Raw genomic sequence first — 19,430 nt, forward strand, 5'->3', positions numbered from 1 at the left:
GTTGGTGAATGTAAAACGCTAGCTATCACAGCACCTCGTATGTAGTAAGTATCCCACCTTCATTGTTACTACCATCCACATCCGCTTCCCGAAGGAAGAACCAGAACTTACTTTCCAGAGTGCTGGGGGGCAGCTTTGCTTGCTGGTTCTGGGGCAGCTGGCAAGAGCAGCTGAGCAGTTGCTGGATGATGCCAGGACTCATTTGCTTAAAGTCCTCCTTAGAGATGGACCAAGGATGGCTGTTCTGTAGAAATATCTCCACCAGCTGTCTAGCAGAGAAGCAGGTCTGTGAGGCGAAAAACATTCATCATTACTAACTTCAGCGCTCAGCCATATTCACTCCCAGTTGGGCATTCTGGAGGAGTCAGAACTAGACAGAACAGCCGGGATGAACACCTGAAGCCATGTGGGCATGTGCTCACCTACCACCTTTCCTCCCTAAATAATGTCTAAGGATTCTTTTAAATCTCTGATCCAACTCCTCGGTACCTCGCCTCCATTTGGACTATTGTTTAGTGCAAATTTTAGACACTTTCTTCTTTCTTAAAAAAGATCTGTTATGTTTTACAAGGTGTTGAAGGGTGTTCTAACCTGCAGCCTCAGAAAGCCTGGATGTTTTGTTGTTTTTCAGCGGGAATAGTTTTGCATCAACAGAACTCAGACTTCACATGATTAGCAAGAGCTCTGGGGTAATGAGGTCACTGTCTGTAATACCCCCTAATTTAATAATCCTGTGTAGGCAATGTGTATTTTCCAAGGCAGTAAGTTAAAAAAAAAATTTTTTTTTTTTTGAGACAGAGCCTCAAGCTATCGCCTTGGGTAGAGAACTGTGGCATCACAGCTCACAGCAACCTCCAACTCCTGGGCTCAAGCGATTCTCCTGCCTCCACCTCCCAAGTAGCTGGGACTACAGGCGCCCGCCACAACGCTGGGCTATCTTTTTTTTTTGGTTGCAGCCATCATTGTTGTTTGGCGGGTCCGGGCTGGATTCGAACCCGCCAGCTCAGGTGTATGTGGCTGGCGCCTTAGCTGGTTGAGCCATAGGCGCCAAGCCATAAGTTAAAATTTTAAAAAGTGAATGCTGTGCCAAGTGGCTGATGTATAAACACTAAATGATATGGACACTTCTCAATGGAGAGCCTTTCCCTGGAAAAACAGGTATAAATATTACTTCCTATGACTTTCTTGATTTTTATCTAAATATTTATAGTTTTTCTTATTATTTGGACATATTCATAAGAGAAACATAAGTCAACAAGTACCACAGGTCTCTCCAAATGGCCACAAGGCATTTAATTGTCCATCTCAGAAGTAAGGGCTGATGTTTTGAGCGTCAAAAATTACAAAACGTTTTTCTAGGTGAATGAGAGTGGTCTGTAGTTTTGCCAGCATAAATGGATGTCTTCTACTCAAATAAGACACCTAAGCAATGTCTTTGTGAACTGTAGTTGCAATCAGTAAAAACTAGTGATTTACAAAGCTGGTCTGATTTTCCATGCTCTCAAACAGTTGTTTTAAAAACGCATTGCTAATCAGAAAATAATGACAGAAACCCCAGAAAATAATGACATTTTGCTGTTTTTCCTCCCCCTCATATACAAATCTTTGGGGTTGATGCCTCGGACAAAAAGCTTTGTCTTGATCAGGAAATATTTGGTCACATGCAACAGAACCAACTGAAACCAAGAAGCAAGAGGAAACTGCATTAGGAAGTCATAGAGAATGGCAGAGGATCCAGGCATTGAAAGGATGCCTGTACCCCGTAAGGAACTGTAACCGGAAGCTGGAAATGAGAGCCCAAGGTGTGCAGGTAGCGGGTCTGCTCTCACTCTCTCCCCTGTCTCTTGCCACACATTTATCTCCTTCCCCTCTACCCATATCTATTTCCTTTCACAACTGGTCCTCTCTCATTTAGTAAACACAAGGCCATGGAGACTTCTACTCTGAAGTCAACTTGCAGTCAAAGAATCCAAGAGTGGGTTGAGTCTGCAAGTCTGGAGAGAAATCTGATTTGTTCAGCCAAGCCACACATGGGCTCCCTTGGGTCAGGCGTCCATCCATCCGGTGCCATCAATTCTGCCCATGTGGTAGGAATGTGCAATAATGCTGTTCCAACACTGCCTCATCTCTAGGGGCATTTCAGAAAGTTCTCTCCTACAAAAAGCACCAACAGAAAACTAAACTACCCCCTTTGTCAAAATAATGTGTGCCAAAGACACATTTGTTACTGTCACCATTTGTTACTGATAGAATGTCATTTTTTCATCATTAAAAATATCAAAAAAAAAATAAATACTTAAAAGGAAACTAGCACAAACTTTTGATGAGGAAACCTTCATCATGAATGTCCCTATTGGAAAATGCTGGACTAGGAAGTAAAGGAATGGAGAGAGAAACAAGAACAGAATGCCGGGCATCCTTCCCTGGTTTATTGTCAAGAACATTCAGTATTATTAAGAATAAGTAAAGGGTAGGCACAGTGGCTCACGCCTGTAATCCCAGCACCCTGGGAGGCTGAGGCAGGAGGATCCCTTGAGCTTAGGAGTTTGAAACCAACCTGAGCAAAAGTGAAAACCCTGTCTCTACTAAAATTAGAAAAATTAGAGGGGCATGGTAGCCAGTGCCTATTGTTTCAGCAACCGGGGAGGCTAAAGCAGGAGAATCAAGTGAGCCTGCTGTGAGGTTGCTGTGAGTGGGGCTGACACCAGGATACTCTAGCCTGGGCAACAGAATGAGTCTGTCTTAAAAAAATAAAAAGAAACATAAAAAATATAAGATACAGATTGTGTTCAGTAGAATACAAATTAAAATACAAATGACGAAAATATTTTAACTTATTTAAATCAACATTTCCCAAACCATAACATGGTTGTTAAGAACACAGAATATGCTAGCCAACAACCTATGTATGTATCAGTATCAATGAACTTAGCTAATGACTTATCAATGACTTATTGGCTCCGTGTCTCAATTTACTCATCTGTAGGATGGACTGATATAAACCATCGTATGGCTGTTACAGTAGCTAAATGAGGTAATGCAAGTTAAATAGAACAGGGTTTGACCCACAATAAGTATTCAATAACTAAATCATGGTCATAGGATATCAATGTCTCAGGATTTTAAAGGATTAGACCAGAGAAAAATTCTATGATCAAAGTTTGAGGAATGCTAGTTTGATAAGACTAAAGAAACATCTGTTTAGTAATAGACCTCTCTAGACATTAGAGTGAAACGTGCATTTCCAGTATTTGTCCACCTGATTTGACCACAGTTCATCAAGACACAACAGTGAAGAATGACTCTTACAACACAACCTCACAGATCTGGGAGAAGATAAACACATCGTCTCTCAAAAACCTTCTTAGCGCCACCCACAATACAGATATTTTTCTGTTGTTCAGTGTCCAAAGTAATCTCTTCTTACTCTAACCTTTAAAGTGTTCATTTGTTCATCATAGTAATCACTTATGTAAAATTGGTCCTCCTCTACACTTTGTAAGTTCCATAGGAGCTGTGCCTAATTTTGTTCAACTCTGTATCTGTCATGCCCAGGATGGTGACTAGCAAATAGCAAATGCTCGACATACGTTTTCTGAATTAATTATGCACACATTCAATATGGACCCAAGGGAAGACAAAGCAATGTGTATGTCTTGTTTTTATGTTGACAGAGATAGACTTGTAGATAAAGAAAATCATGACCACACTATGGAAATAGAATATTTTTTACTTTGAAGAAAGTACACATTACCTTTTAAATTTTCTACAACTCTAATATATCTTTCACAGCTGGGATTCCTTTGGTAACAAGAAGTAAGGATATATAAGAGGAATAGTGTTAATACCTGATCCCAAGAAATTGGACCACCATCCAACTCCTTGTCCATGGAGACAGATAGATTAGGGTAGTCCCAATCATGGATAGTTGTGTTGTTTTGTTTCCTTTGAAATTGATGGATTTTATCCTTTTTAATACAGATACTTCTGGTCCAGAGAGTGCTGAGGAGCTGGTCTAGTTCTAGAAATTTCATATAAAATCTAGTGTCACACAGAATAGACAGGTCAACTTCAGAATAATCACAATTTCACAAGGCTGCAGCACAGATATTCCCTCACAAAGATAGTTCCACCATACTCATAACCTTGAGATGATGAAATGGGCAATTCCACCAATGGGAATGGCTTCCGTTGAGCCATGTATTTTTTTCTATCAAAATGTAAATTGGAGATTAAACTGGCTTCATCCTCAGGAAATGTATTCCCTTGAGGCACTACACATCTTTGATAGATTAAATATTATTTTAATATAGTTAAGTCAATCAAATTGTTTCCTTAAGCACATACAGAAAAGAAAAAAATGAAAGTGAGCTGAGATTAAAGAAACAAACTAGACCTTGTTTTCTAATGCTACTGTGGCATGGCCAACAGTTCATGCATTACAGTTCAGTTTTCCTCAATATAGCTCTAGTTTTAAAAAGGATAGATGAAAAGAAGAAGTAAATATAATACTAAATTTCTATGGACTTGTGTAATAAATAAAGAGGAAATGAGAGAATGAGAAAATCATTTGGTGATCCCTAAATAATTATTCACTCTAGGCAATGGTCATCAATACCTTATACTTCTCAAAAAGAGAGATGGCTGGCACTAACTATAAAACAGTTAAATAATCTAAAACTAAACAATCTTCTACATGCACCTAAAACATAATACATTGAAATACATGCTAAATGACTAAGAACACAATGAGCAAAATGCAGATGGTGAACAGCCCTCTTTTTTACCAACAAAATAATTTATAACAAAGTAGAGGGTGAGGAGGAATCATGACACCTATAAAAGAAATTTAGGTGACACACCAACAGTTTGTATTTTATGTATCTTATGGGGATCCTGAGTCAATAAAATCTAAAAACATTTTTTAAAAAATCAGGAAAATGTGAACATTGGCTAAAGTTTTATGATATGAAGGAATCTTTATTACTTTTTAGTTGTGATAATTAGTAATGGGATGCTTTTTTAAAAAAAAATCTCATCTCAGGGTACTTTGATGCAGATTTTAAAAATTAGTCATGTCACTTTTAATGCCTTGCCAAGTACAAAGAAGTGTGTAAAAAAACCCATCTGATTCCATTCATGATCCATTCCATTTTATCTTGGATCCCCAAAAGCTGGTGCTCAGGAATGGACATTTCATGTTACTTTTATCTAAAATCTCATGACTAACTTTTATGATTATAAGGAAACTGCTACCAAATATCTTGCACCATTTAGAATATTATCTGAACATTTTCTCACAGCACTTTATTACACCTGGCCCGGCATTATGTCCCAACTAGGAAAGTATTCTGTTAGTACTCATGATAGATCATCAAATCTCCCCTCTGGCTCTGCATCAGTAATTTCAATCACTGCAGAAATTGACCAAGTTCACAGTCTTGCCTCATCATCACGTAGATATCATAGCATACGTACCTTGAAAGGTCCCCTGAACTCTCTGACTATATGCTAAGAAAAAACAAACAATGATGACAAAAACTAAAACAGTGTTTAAAACCTACCTGAATGAATTCAGTCATCGAAACGTCACCATGTTTTAATTGGCATAGTTTATTCAGTAGATGTGGCTTGAAAGTTAAAGTAATGAATAACATCCTTACCTGATAGGTGGAGGGTATTTGTACTATTCAAAAAAGTGAAAATATACTCTGTGAAATAGTCTGGTGAAGGCAAGTTTCTTTGTCCCAGACAAACACCTTGGAGGGACAAAGCGATGATCATCGCTGCCAGTTGAGGAAGTGTATTTTCATCAGCACCATGTTTGCTTAGGATTCCTGATTTTTTCTGTAGTGTTTTGGTTTCCATACACTGAAATCAGATACAAAGTATGGAGAAAATTTTAACTTCTGAATTTCTTTTGATTAAAGCATGTCTTGGATTTCCAACTCCCCAAAATAAGGAATAGTTCATCTAAAAGAAAGTGAAATTGTTCATGGGAACATGATTATCATTTTCCCTTCTCAGACACAACACTCTTTGGAATATAGTTGTCTTTTTTATCTGCTGTGATGCTGAATTTTCTTACTTCCACCTCATTAGTCCTCATTAACCCAACTTTTCTCATTCCACTCTTACAGATGTATTTTCTCCAAGAGGATCTCCTGTTCTTTTTGCTTAACATCCTTTCAACTGATAAAGTGGTTTCTCCCAACTTCAAGTCAAATCTATATTCTCTATCTTCACTCCACACAGGCTCAGTACGGGGCACCCCCACTTCACATCTGCCTTCAGTCTCAAGCTCCGTGCGTGTGTGTGTGTGTGTGTGTGTGTGTGTGTGTGCTCACTGCATATCAAAGCTAACGCAGCAAACAAATGGCACTTAAATAAGCTGAAAATCTTCTGCATAACTAAGGATACAAAATTAAAACAAACAGACAACCTTTAGAATGGGAAAAGATATTTGCGTGTTAGGAATCTGACAAAGGATTGATAACTAGAATCTATAGGAAACTCAAATTAATTGATGAAAAAAGAGAAAAAAACCCATCTATCATTGGGCAAGAGACATGAACAGAACCTTCTTTGAAGACAGAAAAATGGCTAACAAACATGAAAAAAATTGTCCCTAATCAGAGAAATGCAAATCAAAATCACCCTGAGATACCATGTAACCCCAGTGGGGATAGCCCACATCACAAAGTCCCAGAGCTACAGATGATGGCATGGATGGGACTCAAACTAATATAGTTTTTTTGGAAAGAAATATAGAACTCAAAATAGACCTCCCATTTGATCCCACAATCCCATTACTAGGCATCTATGGGGAGGGGGGCATTTTATCATAAGGATATTTGTACTGGATTATTTATAGCAGCTCAATTTACAATTGCCAAGATGTGGAAACATGTTCAAATGCCCACGAACCCCGGAACAGATTAACAAAAATGTAGTATTACTATTCAGCCATAAAAAAAGATGGAGACTTTACATCTTCTGTATTAATCTAGATGGAGTTGGAACATACTCTTCTTAGTAAAGTATCAAAAAAAATGGAAAAGCAAACATCTAATATATACAATAATAATATGAAGCCAGTAGATGATCTAATATATCCCCACACAAGAGAAAAACTCAATTCAATTCAAGCTGGGAGAAGAGGGAGGAGAGTGGAGGGTTGGTGTGCTCACACCTAATGGGCACAATGTAAGGGTACATGGCACAACTCCTTCATGTAGGACACAACCACAACAAGGACTTTACTGTAACCTCATTGTTTGTGCTCTCATATTAATCTGAAAAAAATAAAATAAATAAAAACTAGTACAGTGCCTATGTTCTTTGAACTCCCAGAGAACATAGGACTTTAATCATAGATATAGGCTTATAGCCTATATCTCAGTGGTTAAAGCACTGGCCCCATGCACTAGAGGTGTTAGGTTTGAACCTGGCCTGGGCTGCTTAAAAAAAAAAAATGACAGATGTCAAGAAGGGTAAAAACGACCCATTGGATTTTCTTTTTAACCTGTAACTGGAGAGCTTAGCTTGGCAGGATCACATTTACAACTGTGGTGTGAAGTAGAGTAGAAGGCTGAGAGCCGGTTACCAGAATTTTGATAAATTTGGGGAAGAAGTCAGAAGTTCCAAAGGCGAAAACAACACCTTGGAGGAACAGAGAGTGTGAACCTTGTAGCATGGAGTTTCCCATGGAGGTTGTGAAAGAGTAACAGTCTCAAAGTTCCATTGAGGGTAAAGGAATATTTCCACCTCTGTTTCTACCCCTGAAGTCATTTGGGTGTGAATCAGGAAGGCTCATCCTGCACATAAGAGGCAGAGCTGCAAAGCACCATGACATGGAAATGGTGAACAGTAGAGAGAACTGAAGAGGTGGCAACATTAAGAGACTGAGTTAAGAAGAGAAAACACAGAAGGGTTTCAAAAAAAGGGAATGAAGGAACAGAGGGGTGCTACCTTTAATACTGGTAGGGCGGTTGGCTGGATTAGGATACTACGATGTGACATTATTTCTCTTGGGGAGCTACTTGAGGCTGATCTGGAGTGGCTGTTAGTGGTTTGACCTATGGAAGATGAGTCCCACATAGAATGAAACCAGAAAATGCAGGAATGATGGGCCGAGTGAGCACTCATCTAGTGAGCACCTCCCGTGGCCTCACTCCAACTAGTCAGGAAAAGCAACTACCCATAGTGGGCTGCGGAAAGCCTCCTGAAAAGTCTGGACTGACTAACATCCTACAGAACCCTGGCCAGGTGAGTGGAATCCCAGGCCCTTCCCAGGAGTGAGAGGCAGTGATGTTGCATGGGACTGTGGTCCCCAATCCCTGAGCCATGAACTGGTTCCAGTCTATGGCCTATCAGGAAGGGTGCCGCACAGCAGAAGGTAAATAGCAGGGAGCATTGTCTGTATTTACAGCCGCTCCTCGACACTCTTCTCACCTCCTGAGCTCTGCCTCCTGTTGGATCAATACTAATATGCATTAGCATTGAACACTTCCCATTATAGAGGAAATGAAGAAAATAAATTCATCAGAACTTGAATGGCATGAACCGTACTGTTGGCATGAACCCTACTGTAAACTGCGCATGTGAGGGATCTAGGTTTCATGCTCCTTGTGAGATTCTAACACTGCCACTGATCCAACAGGAGGTGGAGATGTGATGGGCTTGAATCATCCTGAAACCACCACCACTCCACCCCAGATCTGTGGAAAAATTGTCTTCAGTGAAACTGGGCCCTCGTGCCAAAAAGGTTGGGGACCATGCTGATCTAGGAGATTGTTGGTCTAAGAGTTTTGATACAGCAGTTCAACTCTTAATGACTAAAGCTAAATAATGCATTTCTATATATGATATTGAATTATTTTGTTAAAGAAATGTTTTATTTCACAGACCCTCTGAAGCCTGGATATTTGCAGTATGTGTAGGATAACCAGAAGCCTAGATATATACACACCATCTGCCTCCAAGTGCCAACTTTCCATTTTCATTTCTATTTCATCTGAACCAAAAGGCAGGAATGGGTAGAATGACTAAAACCCCAGCAATTGATTTGAACCAACCTTGTAATACATGTATTTTTCACTGAAGAAATTAGCCTAGGCAACTATCTGATTTAGGCAGAAAATTGTATTTTATAAGGGAACCCCTTTTTCGAAAATAAACATAGGAACAAAAAACAGCCACATTTTGAAATTTACAGGATTAGAGCTATTGATGTGACATTCACAAAGTCCCGAGCCAACAAACAGCCTTTCCATTTGCTCTGCCAATAACATTAGAGATTAAACATATTTACAACAAATTGAAGGGTGTATTTGCTGCTCATTAAGCTGGGACATGATTGCACAGATACCTTTGGGCTCCTAGAAGCCAGAATTGAGACAGAACAAAATTTCTATGTGTCAATGAATAATTCAAGAGATTAAAAGGGAAAAAAACAGATTTTAACCGTACTCCTCAAAATGTGATAATGACTTCTTAATTAATTCTTTGAGAAAACATGGCTTAAATACACTTCATGCTCAGGGAACTTTATCTGCTAAAACTTCCCACTGTTAACCAGAAAGCAAGAACCTAATCTGAAGGCCAGCTTTTGCTGGAATCAGTAATGGCAGCCAGAGAGATTCCAGTTGGAGTCAGCAGAGAGGAGGCGCATTTTTATGACCTCTGAACATAAACAGCACAAATCAAAAGTCACACAAGGGATATTGTCTAGTGTTGACAATCAATGAGGAATGTTTTTTTTTTTTCAAGCTGCTTGTTTGGTGAAACAATAATAAATTCATCTTTCTCAAAGTGTTTTGACCTTCTTCCCTGGCCAGAAGGCAAGGCAGATAGACAAACTGCCTTTTACCACTGCAGCTCAGTCAGTGGCGATTCATCAAAAAGCCTTGAGTCACTTACTTGTGTACTCAGGGGGATGCAGGAGAAGAGAGCTGTCCTGTCACCTGGCCTGCCTGTCCACCCACTTAACTTCTGGATAAAACTCATCTTCTAATTAGTCATTACATTTCCACTTTTGGATTTGAAATTTTAAATGATGTCACTCAACAGCCCAAAGTTAAAAACCACTTCAACCTCCCTTTGGAGTTCTTGAATGTCTGAGAAATAAATAAGAGAATAATAATAATAAAGTGCTGAGACTGGATCTTCATCACAGAGCCAGTTGGCAATTTTGTGCTGCTTACCTGGCCCCTGGAAGTGTTAAAGTACCGTCTGGTGAAACTCAGGATATCTTCTGTCTCGTTCTGTGAAAGGAAATAGGAGTCTTCATCCTGCCTGAGGCTCAGCAGGCTGTGTAGGTAAAATTTATACTCTTTATTACTCATGTTGAGCTTTGAAGAACAGATCTCTTCCTGATGGACAATGTAATAGAGGAGAAGAAGAGAAACTCTCTGGACCACTTCTTCCTGAAGCTGATCTTCAAAATTTCCTCCAGCTATGAGTAACAGGGCATCTGGTTCAAAGCACTGTGAAAACAACAACAACAACAAAAAGAAATAAAGCTTAGCAAATAGTTCCCAAACCAATGGTCCAATGGAGACCACAGGTTCTTAGGATTTTAGGAATAGAAGGTGAAAGTAGGCAAGCCCAACAGCCAGATTTGGGGATAAGTGTCATGATTGGACTTCTGTATAACAATGATGTCTTCATAGCGAATCTTTTTTCACTAAGAGTGATTCCACTGTCTCAATTACAGTTGACACAATTTGTTGATTTACTGCCTTGCATAAAACTGGCTGACTCTTTGGCTTTTAAAGTTATATCAAAAGCTGGATGCAGTGGCTCATGCCTGAGATCCCAGCACTTTAGGAGACTGAGGCAGGAGGATTGCTTGAGGCCAGGACTTCAAGACCAGCCTAGGCAACGTATAAAATATGTTGTCTTGTCTCTATAAAATATATATATACTAGATATTTTATATAGATATTTATATATCTATAAAATATATATACGTATAACATTTTTTAAATGAGCCAGGCATGGTGGCAAAAAAGTAAAAGAAACAGGTGAAATTAATTTTAATATTTTATTTGACCTTATATATCCAAGAGAAAATCATTTTAGCTTATGATCTTGTTAAAAATTACTAACATATTTTATAGCTTTTTCTGTTGATGTCTTTAAAATCTGATGTGTATTTTACAGTTACCAGCACATCTCAATTTGGATAAGCCACATATCAAGTGCCTGATAGCTCCATGAAGCTAGTGACTACCATGTTGGACAGCACAGCTCTAGAAATTTTCTTATGTATGAAACTTTAAATTTTCTTATGTTATCAATATTCTAAAATTACTTTGTTTACTTGTTTATTTCTTCTCTCCTCTATGAGAACATGGGGCCCACTAAGGCTGGGTTTTTTCTACTTTGTGCACAGTTCTATCCTTAGCACACAGCTCAACTCAAGCCATCTGCCCCTCTTCTACTCTGCCTCAGTGAATTGCTAAAAAATCTTCATTGAAGAAAACCAGAACATGCCACCCAAAATATACCACTTTGGCCCATCAATTATTTTGAGCTGGAAGCAATTAAGAAACATCAAACACAGAAAGGGCTACCTTCCCCCTTTCTACCTAAAAGTAAAACATATATTTTCTATGAGAAAGGTATCTTCACTGTATCAAGAGAACATTCTTATCATTGGAGACGGAAGTTAATCCTGAGATGGTTCTGTATAAGCAAACTTTACTAAAACGATGCTTATCATCCATAAGTATCCCCTGTGTATTTCCTGTTTGCTTTCCACCAATTTCCCATTCCAGACCAAACTCCTTTTTTCTTACTTTTGTCACATCTCCACAATTTATTGTTCTTTGTCAAAATGGTATATTAGACCCTGAGACTAATATAAAACCCCTTCTTTGGGGTTTTCACTTTTTCTATGAAGCTCTCCAGGCCAAATAAAAGTATTAACATCAAATGAAATGTGTGTGTTTTTTCTCCTGTCAACTTCTCTTTTGTCAGACCCGTCATAGAACCTAAGAGAGAGTCTTTCCTTCCCTACACTATGAAGCCTTGTTTGTTTCACAGACTACAGACAGATGCCTAGAATCTATAGTCTGAGAAGTTTCCATATAGTTTTAGTCAGCCTTGTGGGACAGCAAGAAAAAGACAGACACAGGAATTGTGAATGGAAAGCTCTCTCAGCAAGAGAGAAGCTGCCTTTTTGCCAGACATTCCTGAGAATTCTCATGAGATGTGAGAAGCAGCCCCATGACATATCAATAGCCTCCAAGTTAAGGCATTAAGGAGTGGCTACCCTGAATCCCAGAGGGAGTTATCCCATTGTAGGGACAATTTACTATGATATCTTTTAATCTAGTTTTCCCTACAGTGGAAGTTTTGGGGGTTCTCACTCCCTGTTTTCTGAGTAACCCACTGTGTAACATCTGGTATGTACCATCTGAGTCAGGAAGAAATAAATGTCATCTCCAAAGCAAAGCATAATTGCATCCTTCACAAAGCCAAACAGACTTTAATCTCTCCGCAACTCAGCTGCAGGGACATCACGAAGCCAGAAAACAGAAAGGATGCAGGGGTCCCAATAAGACCAACTCCCAATGCAGGTATTATGCTCTACCTCTGAAACCAGGGCAGCCCTTTCTTGTTCCCTAAGTGGCCCACAAAATCCATGCATTGGTAGCTGTTGGCAGAGCTGACACCAATACCCAAAGTGGTGAATGAGTTAAAATAAATATATAATAAAGCCATTCTTCATACCAAATAACCTCCTGAAACAAACCCTTTGGCAGGATTAGCTACCACTTATTGGCAGCCAAGCACCCAGAGTGCTAAGTACCTTATACATCAGGACATCCCTCAGTGTCTGATCTAATTGGTTCTATAAATGTGTAGGATAATGGAGTTTTTGATAGTGAGAATTCTATATCATTACTCTAAATGGACAAAATGCCCCCAGCTTATGCCTATACAAAAATCCAAATATTTCTACATAATATAAAGCATTTAGAATACCAATTACCCAATTGGTATTGAATTAATGAATTAATGTGCACATTTGTATGCAGTATACAAGGATTCTACATAGAATCAAGAGTTATGTTTTCATTCTATGAGAAAAGTGTGCCATAGTATATATGAAAACCAGCTCTGTAAGTAATTTGCCTAAACCCACACAGCTGATGGTCATAAACTGCCTCATTCTTATTTCCTATAAAGACAGGCCTTATTCTCTTAGCTCTTTTGTGCCATGGAGAACACAGGCTGGGGATCCACCAATGTATTTGACATGCAACCCCTTCAACCAGTAATCTTCTCTACCTTCAATGTGGTAGGACCAGAAGTCACTAGGAGACTGAGGGATTGGTCAGCCTATAGAACTGTCAGAACAAGATTCTACCAAGGGGTTGAATGTCTACAACTTGGAAGGGAAAATGTGTTCCTGACCTTGATAAATTGGAAAAAGATAGGGAAGCATCTTATTTTGGCTGAGTAGAGATTTGTCACCTTGAGTGCCTGTCCTTATTTTAATTTTGTGACACCTGCTATCTTAAAGCTTAACTGAATCACATGGCTATGAGCTGGAAACTTGACCCTCTTTTATGTTATCGAATTTTAGAGAAGTTACCTTAAGGTGGTGGCTTGGGGAAGGAGTACCATAGGAAATCTCAGAAAATCTAGCATAAGGAAATATGAATTCTTCCCCTGGGCATAGGCGTACCAAAAAGCATATGGGGGTTGTCCCATGGCAAGGGGTGGGGAAGAGGCTATAATTTTCAGTTCATCTCTTTTTGACTTATTTTCATTGTTAAAGTTTTTAGCAGTTGGCTCAGTTGTGTTTGGGAAAGGATGTTTAGCAAACTTTTGCAAATCCTGTCCACCCCATAGGCATCAAGATCTGTCCAAGGCAGCTGCTTTTCGTGAAGTAAGTCTTTGTTAAAGAAGAATGAACTCATTCACAAATAATCCATTAATTTTTCTTTTAATCTTGTCAGGTGGAGGCATAAAGTTTAAAGGGGGAAAAAAATCCCATGGATTCTGGGAATTTGTTTTAAAGACTTCATAAGGAAATCAACATTGAGAAAAGGTTAATTAAAATTTAAGGCCTTCCTTACAAATTAAATAGACAACCCAGATACTTGAGAGCAACTGTCCATCATACCTTGCGGCCAAATCAGATGGCCTCCCCAGCTGTGGCAACTCTGCTTTGCTAATTTCCTATGCCAGGTAAGAGCTTCAATGACAAACTCATGACACGATCACTTTCTCATACATTAAGAAGACAGCTGTCTTAACTGCAAGATAAAGTTCAGGGGTTTTAGGACCAAAGACTGAGACTAGATTTTGAGTAGTGGGAAAATCCCCTGTCTCCTTTTAAATTCTTCGTATTCTTGGTTTTTATTGTTGGGGAATCATTCAGGATACAAGGAGCCAGGTTATACAGCTTGCATTTCCTGGGTAAATTTCTATAATTTTATTATTTTGGAGACCTAGTCTCACTCTGTGGCCCTGGGTTGAGTACCGTGGCATCATGGCTCACATCAACCTCAAATTCTTGTGCTCAAGTGATTCTTTTGCCTCAGCCTCCCAAGTAGCTAGAACTATAGGAGCCTGCCTAAACACCCAGCTATTTTTTAGAGACAGGGTCTTACTCTGGCTGGTCTCCAACCTGTGAACTTCGGCAATCCACCTGCCTCAGCCTCCCAGTGCTGAGATTATAAGCATGAGCCACCGCACCTGGCCTGAAGTCCCTCTATTAATAGTGTCCTGCCCCCAATAAGTTTATCACACACAGTGGCTCCACACCCCCCTCTCTCCTTCCCTCCTTCTCCTTCCTCACTCCCCCTCTCCATCATGCACTAGCATCAATTGTGCTATCAGAATTGAGTACATTGGATTCTTGCTTCTCCATACTTGTGACATTTTACTGAAAAAAAGTATTCCAACTCCATCCAAATTAAGAGAAAAGATATAAAGTCACTATCCTTTTTAGTAGCTGTATAGTATTCCTTGGTACACATATACCATAGCTTGTTAAGCCATTCCTGGATTGGTGGATACCTATGTTGTTTCCACAATTTGGCAATAAGGACATTTGCACTAGATTGTTTATTACAGCTCAATTTACAATTGCCAAATTCTTGGTTTTTGTAAGGTCTTTTCAGGGGGACCCTGGGAAACATGGCTATCAACTAAATGTACCTACCAAAGAGCCAAAGGATGTCACTGATGGGAAATACTTTAATGTCTGTACTAGAGTTAGCAGCTTTTCTGATGGACATAAAAGAAAAGTCTTAACAGAGAAGGGTGAGGATAAACGTCTTGGATATCTATGATAAAGCTGGGTGCTCACCATACTTTATCCCATCACAGTTGTGACAAGGGGCTAAGATCAGTTATGAATTAAATGGAGACCCTTTAGGCAGTGGTCCTCTGCCTTGCCTGTGTCTTAGAGTCACCTGGAGCAATTGCTATAAAATCCCAAGCATCTGGGACAGTTCAGGGGACCTTTGTGGGGAGGAAGGAGAAGTGCCATCACTCCAGTGTCCTTGGTAAAGGACAGCTCAGACACTGCCATGAAGTACAGAGAACATAAGAACAGAGGGGACATGAGCCCCCACATCTGACCTTGTCCATGTGATCCTCACAGAACTGTCCCTGAAGGACTTATCACCTTATAGATGAGGAAGCTACATTTCAGTGTGTCCCAGTGCTAGAAGGTGCCAGAACATAGCTCTCTTTTCCTTTCAGGAACCCATGCAGGGTCATAGTTCTCATAATCGCTGAAGTGAATTTATCCTTCTGGAGTCACTTAATCCCTAAATTCATTAAAACTACATTCTAACCCTGTTGTTAAAGAAAAAGCCAAGATCTGGCAAGAAGTATCCATTTTCAAAGACTGCAGCTTGAATAGATTTATTGACAATGCTCTCAGACTCTTCAAATTGTTGACTTCTTTTGTTTGTTTGCTTGAGACAGAGTCTCAAGCTGTCACCCTGGATAAAGTGCTGTGGAGTCACAGCTCACAGCAACCTCAAACTCTTGGGCTTAGGCGATTCTATTGCTTCAGCCTCCCAAGTAGCTGGGACTACAGGCACCTGCCACAATGCTCAGCTATTTTTTTTCTTCTTTTGTTAGTGTTGTAGTTGTCATTGTTGTTTTAGCTGGCCCAGGTCGGGTTCAAACCTGCCAGCCTGAGTGTATTTGGCTGGTGTTCTACTCACTGAGCAACAGGCACTGCCCAAATTGTTGACTTTTTAAATCACCTAGTTTTCACCTAGACCTAAAACTGGAAACATTTCCTTCTCACAAATTCAAGATACCCATTTTTCTCCCCAGAACACAAAGGATGTGAAGACACATCCTTGCCCTCTCTTTTCATCACAGAATTCCCAGCCTGAGCTCTGCCTCTCCACAAAGTCCCTACAATGACAAAAGAGACTGGGCCGTAAGATTTGCTCCAGAACCTACATGTTTGGGAAATCAAGAGAACTCTTTGTTTCCCCTGATTTTTCATGAATGAAAACACCAGCAGCAAAAGGGTGAAACAACAAAAGTCCGTGTTTTGAGTCCCAGGAATGAACTAATTTCACTGAAAGCCAAATTGGACAGATTCTTGGTAACATCACAGGAGGCAGTTTAGTGCCAAGCCATTTTTCCCCCAGCCCTGAAAAATGGAGAACTATTTAGCATGTCTATATCTCCCCCAGCAAAACTAATATTCAAGCAGCCTTAATAAGGCACTATCCCTTCATTAAAGGAGAACATTCCCCCGAAGCAAATTCTCTGAGGACGTTAATCAGATCTGACTTCTGAATACTTCCAGTGGGATGTCTTCTGTTGCTATCTTTATATGTTAATGTCATCACAGATGAGTCGCCTATTATAACACATTCCTTCTGGAATCCATCAGGTATTTTAGCAATTATTGAATTATTTATTTTTAGCATGGAGCAGAGAAAATTCTATGAAGACCTTTACTGCCATAGGAAAGAAACATAAAAACTCCAAAATGCTTAACCAAGAAATCTCCCCCTGCCCTCCTTGACAACGCACAATTGAGAAAGTAAGTCCACCAAAATATATTCTGGGGGCAGTTATTAGCTTTTATTTCTTTATTTTTCATTTATGTATTTGTGAGTTTTTCCTCAAAACATCTGGTCAGTCGGGAATGGAATAAAGAGCATTTTTGTCTGATTTGTTTGCAGTCATTTTAACACAGGGGCTGTCACCTCCTACACTGCCCCCATCAGATGCCTACCTTGCCCTACACATCCACCCTAATTAAATAAAAAATCTCTGATCCCCTCAATATCACATTTAATTGACCTGGAGAGGCTTTTTTTTTTTTTTTAATAATCTTTCCTAAATTTGCGAAATCTCTGTCTCTGGAGGACAAAGCCTCAACATGGGGAAGGTGGGAAACTAGCCCAGATGATTCTGATGTGTAATCAGGGTGGAGATTCACTTTGCAAGCCAGGCTAAGGCTGTGAATTGGGCCAGAGGAGCCACGGTCTAATTTCAGTTCCACCTTCTGTATTTCCTTCCCCCAGCTCAGATTCCCCGTTAAGAAGACGATTGTCTAGCCAGCATTGTGGCAGGAGCCTATAGTCCCAGCTACTTGGGAGGCTGAGCCAAGAGTATCGCTTAAGCCCAAGAGTTTGAGGTTGCTGTGAGCTATGATGCCATGACACTCTACTCGAAGTGACAAAGTGAGACAGTCTCAAAAAAAAAAGAAGATAATTGTCTGATCATTACCCACCATGGAGACTATTACAAAACACCAATTGACATCCAAGAGAAAGCAGTCAAACATTACTGCTGTTAGATAAATACCAGATTGCTAATATATGCTACAAAAAAAGGAGGGGGGAGCAAATAGCATCTATCTGGTCATGTGCAAGTTCATTGCAGGGCAGAAAAAAAGGATTAGCAAATCAGAAAGGAAAGAGGAATGAAAGTTCACACTCACAAATAAATACCTCTAAATATTCAGGATTCCAGAAAGGCTTACATAAGTATCATCCTTTCAGCAACAACAAAAACAAATTCCCCTAGTCTTAAGTGCTACGTGCAGAATGCCCTTGACGCGTTGTATCTCAGATATGGAAGATGTTTCACTGCAAAGCACTGCCCACTTGGATAGTGGAAGATTGGCATTTGATTTGGCTTTGCTGGAGTAAAGGACCAGAGAACCCATTGCCGTCCTCTGAACGTGCCCTGGTACCTGACCCCACTCCGTGGCACTGACCAGATCACAATCTCCTTGCATTCCGGTTCTCCTCTGTGGGCACCCAGTTTTCTCCAACAATGTTCTGATGAGGCTTCTTGAGTGGTTGAGGGGTGGGTGGTCACCCACAGCGAGAGCTCGTAGTATGTCTGCCGTGTGCCCTGGACTCCCAGAGCCATTGCTGTCCTGGGCTGAGGGTGTGTCTGTCTCAGTAGAAGTAACACAGCTGAGCAGAAGGAACAAGGGCACCCAAAATACTGAAAGCTTTGTCCAGAAACACATTTCCACTCTTCCTTTACTTTGAGTCCGTCTTGGATGGAGATGGGTGCGTTGCTGTTCACGGGATAAACTTGTAGCCAAAGGAATTTCTGTGGTCGAGGGGGGGAAAAAAAAATCAAAGCTTCAATTATTGTGCCTGCTACATGTTTGAAAGAGTTCATTAATTGGGTAGCTAAGCTGATTTGCAATGACAAGCTGTTTCTAAACAACAGGGGGTGTGTAGGTAATTTATAACCCCAAACAACAGGAAACTACTACGGCTGTAGGCTTTCAAACCAAGTAAGACCAGCCAGAAAGCTTATGAGATCACCTCTCCCTGGACTGAACATATCAAAAATTAGGATTTCTCCTAATTTTCTCTGTTTATCTACAGGTAGTAAAAGTTGTAGGATGCAGGATGGGAAAGACCTTGTTATCCTGTTATAAAGAATTCCAACTGATTTGTGGTCCTCCTCCCAAGATAAAAATAAAGAGAAAAATAAATTCTAATAAATTACACATATAACATTGAGTTAGAGGGTTTTAGACAAGGAAAAGTGCTAGAAGAAAACAGTGTTGTTGGAAAAACACTGCCTTTTTTTTCTTCTTTTGTTGTTGTTAGTTTATGAAGAGTCATAATTCTAGACTAGAAAAACAAAAGAGAATTTCAAGACCACAAGAGCATCATTAAGCCACTCACTCAATGATCACTAGAGGAGCATAAAACAACTTTAGAGCCCTTCAACTTTCTGGGAAAAAAAAATAATAATCTTTTCCACTGACTGCTTAAGGAATGCAAAATGCAAACAGCATCTCATGTTTGATCCTGGCCCAGAGATGAGCTGGTCATGACTATGCGATAGTAACAAAGACACTGGGATTACTTTTATGGTTAAAAAGAAAAAAAAATTAAGATTCTTACGTTAGATAGCCGGGCGTTGTGGCGGGCGCCTGTGGTCCC

At 39.8% G+C, this 19,430-nt stretch overlaps 1 protein-coding gene across 6 annotated transcripts in view; it reads right to left on the reverse strand.

Moving 5' to 3' along the window:
* The window catches only part of SLC39A12 (solute carrier family 39 member 12), a 60,839-nt gene that overhangs the window by 40,174 nt on the left and 1,235 nt on the right, over positions 1–19,430 (reverse strand). For 4 of the 6 annotated variants that reach the window (XM_023511424.1, XM_023511427.1, XM_023511426.1 and 1 more), the window contains 5 exons: positions 18,233–18,579; positions 10,206–10,487; positions 5,664–5,871; positions 3,849–4,021; positions 112–286 (listed from right to left, as the gene is read on the reverse strand). In XM_023511424.1, the coding sequence (XP_023367192.1) occupies positions 112–286; positions 3,849–4,021; positions 5,664–5,871; positions 10,206–10,487; positions 18,233–18,493 (1,099 nt within the window). In that variant the 5' untranslated portion in view covers positions 18,494–18,579. Of the gene's footprint in view, positions 1–111; positions 287–3,848; positions 4,022–5,663; positions 5,872–10,205; positions 10,488–14,143; positions 14,277–18,232; positions 18,614–19,430 lie in introns of those variants that run through there. The other 2 variants (XM_023511428.1, XM_023511425.1) reach the window with 2 other exon arrangements.

The sequence above is a fragment of the Otolemur garnettii genome, unplaced genomic scaffold, assembly GCF_000181295.1.
Source record: "Otolemur garnettii isolate 467f Iridium unplaced genomic scaffold, OtoGar3 scaffold00019, whole genome shotgun sequence".
Taxonomy (NCBI): Eukaryota; Metazoa; Chordata; class Mammalia; order Primates; family Galagidae; genus Otolemur; species Otolemur garnettii.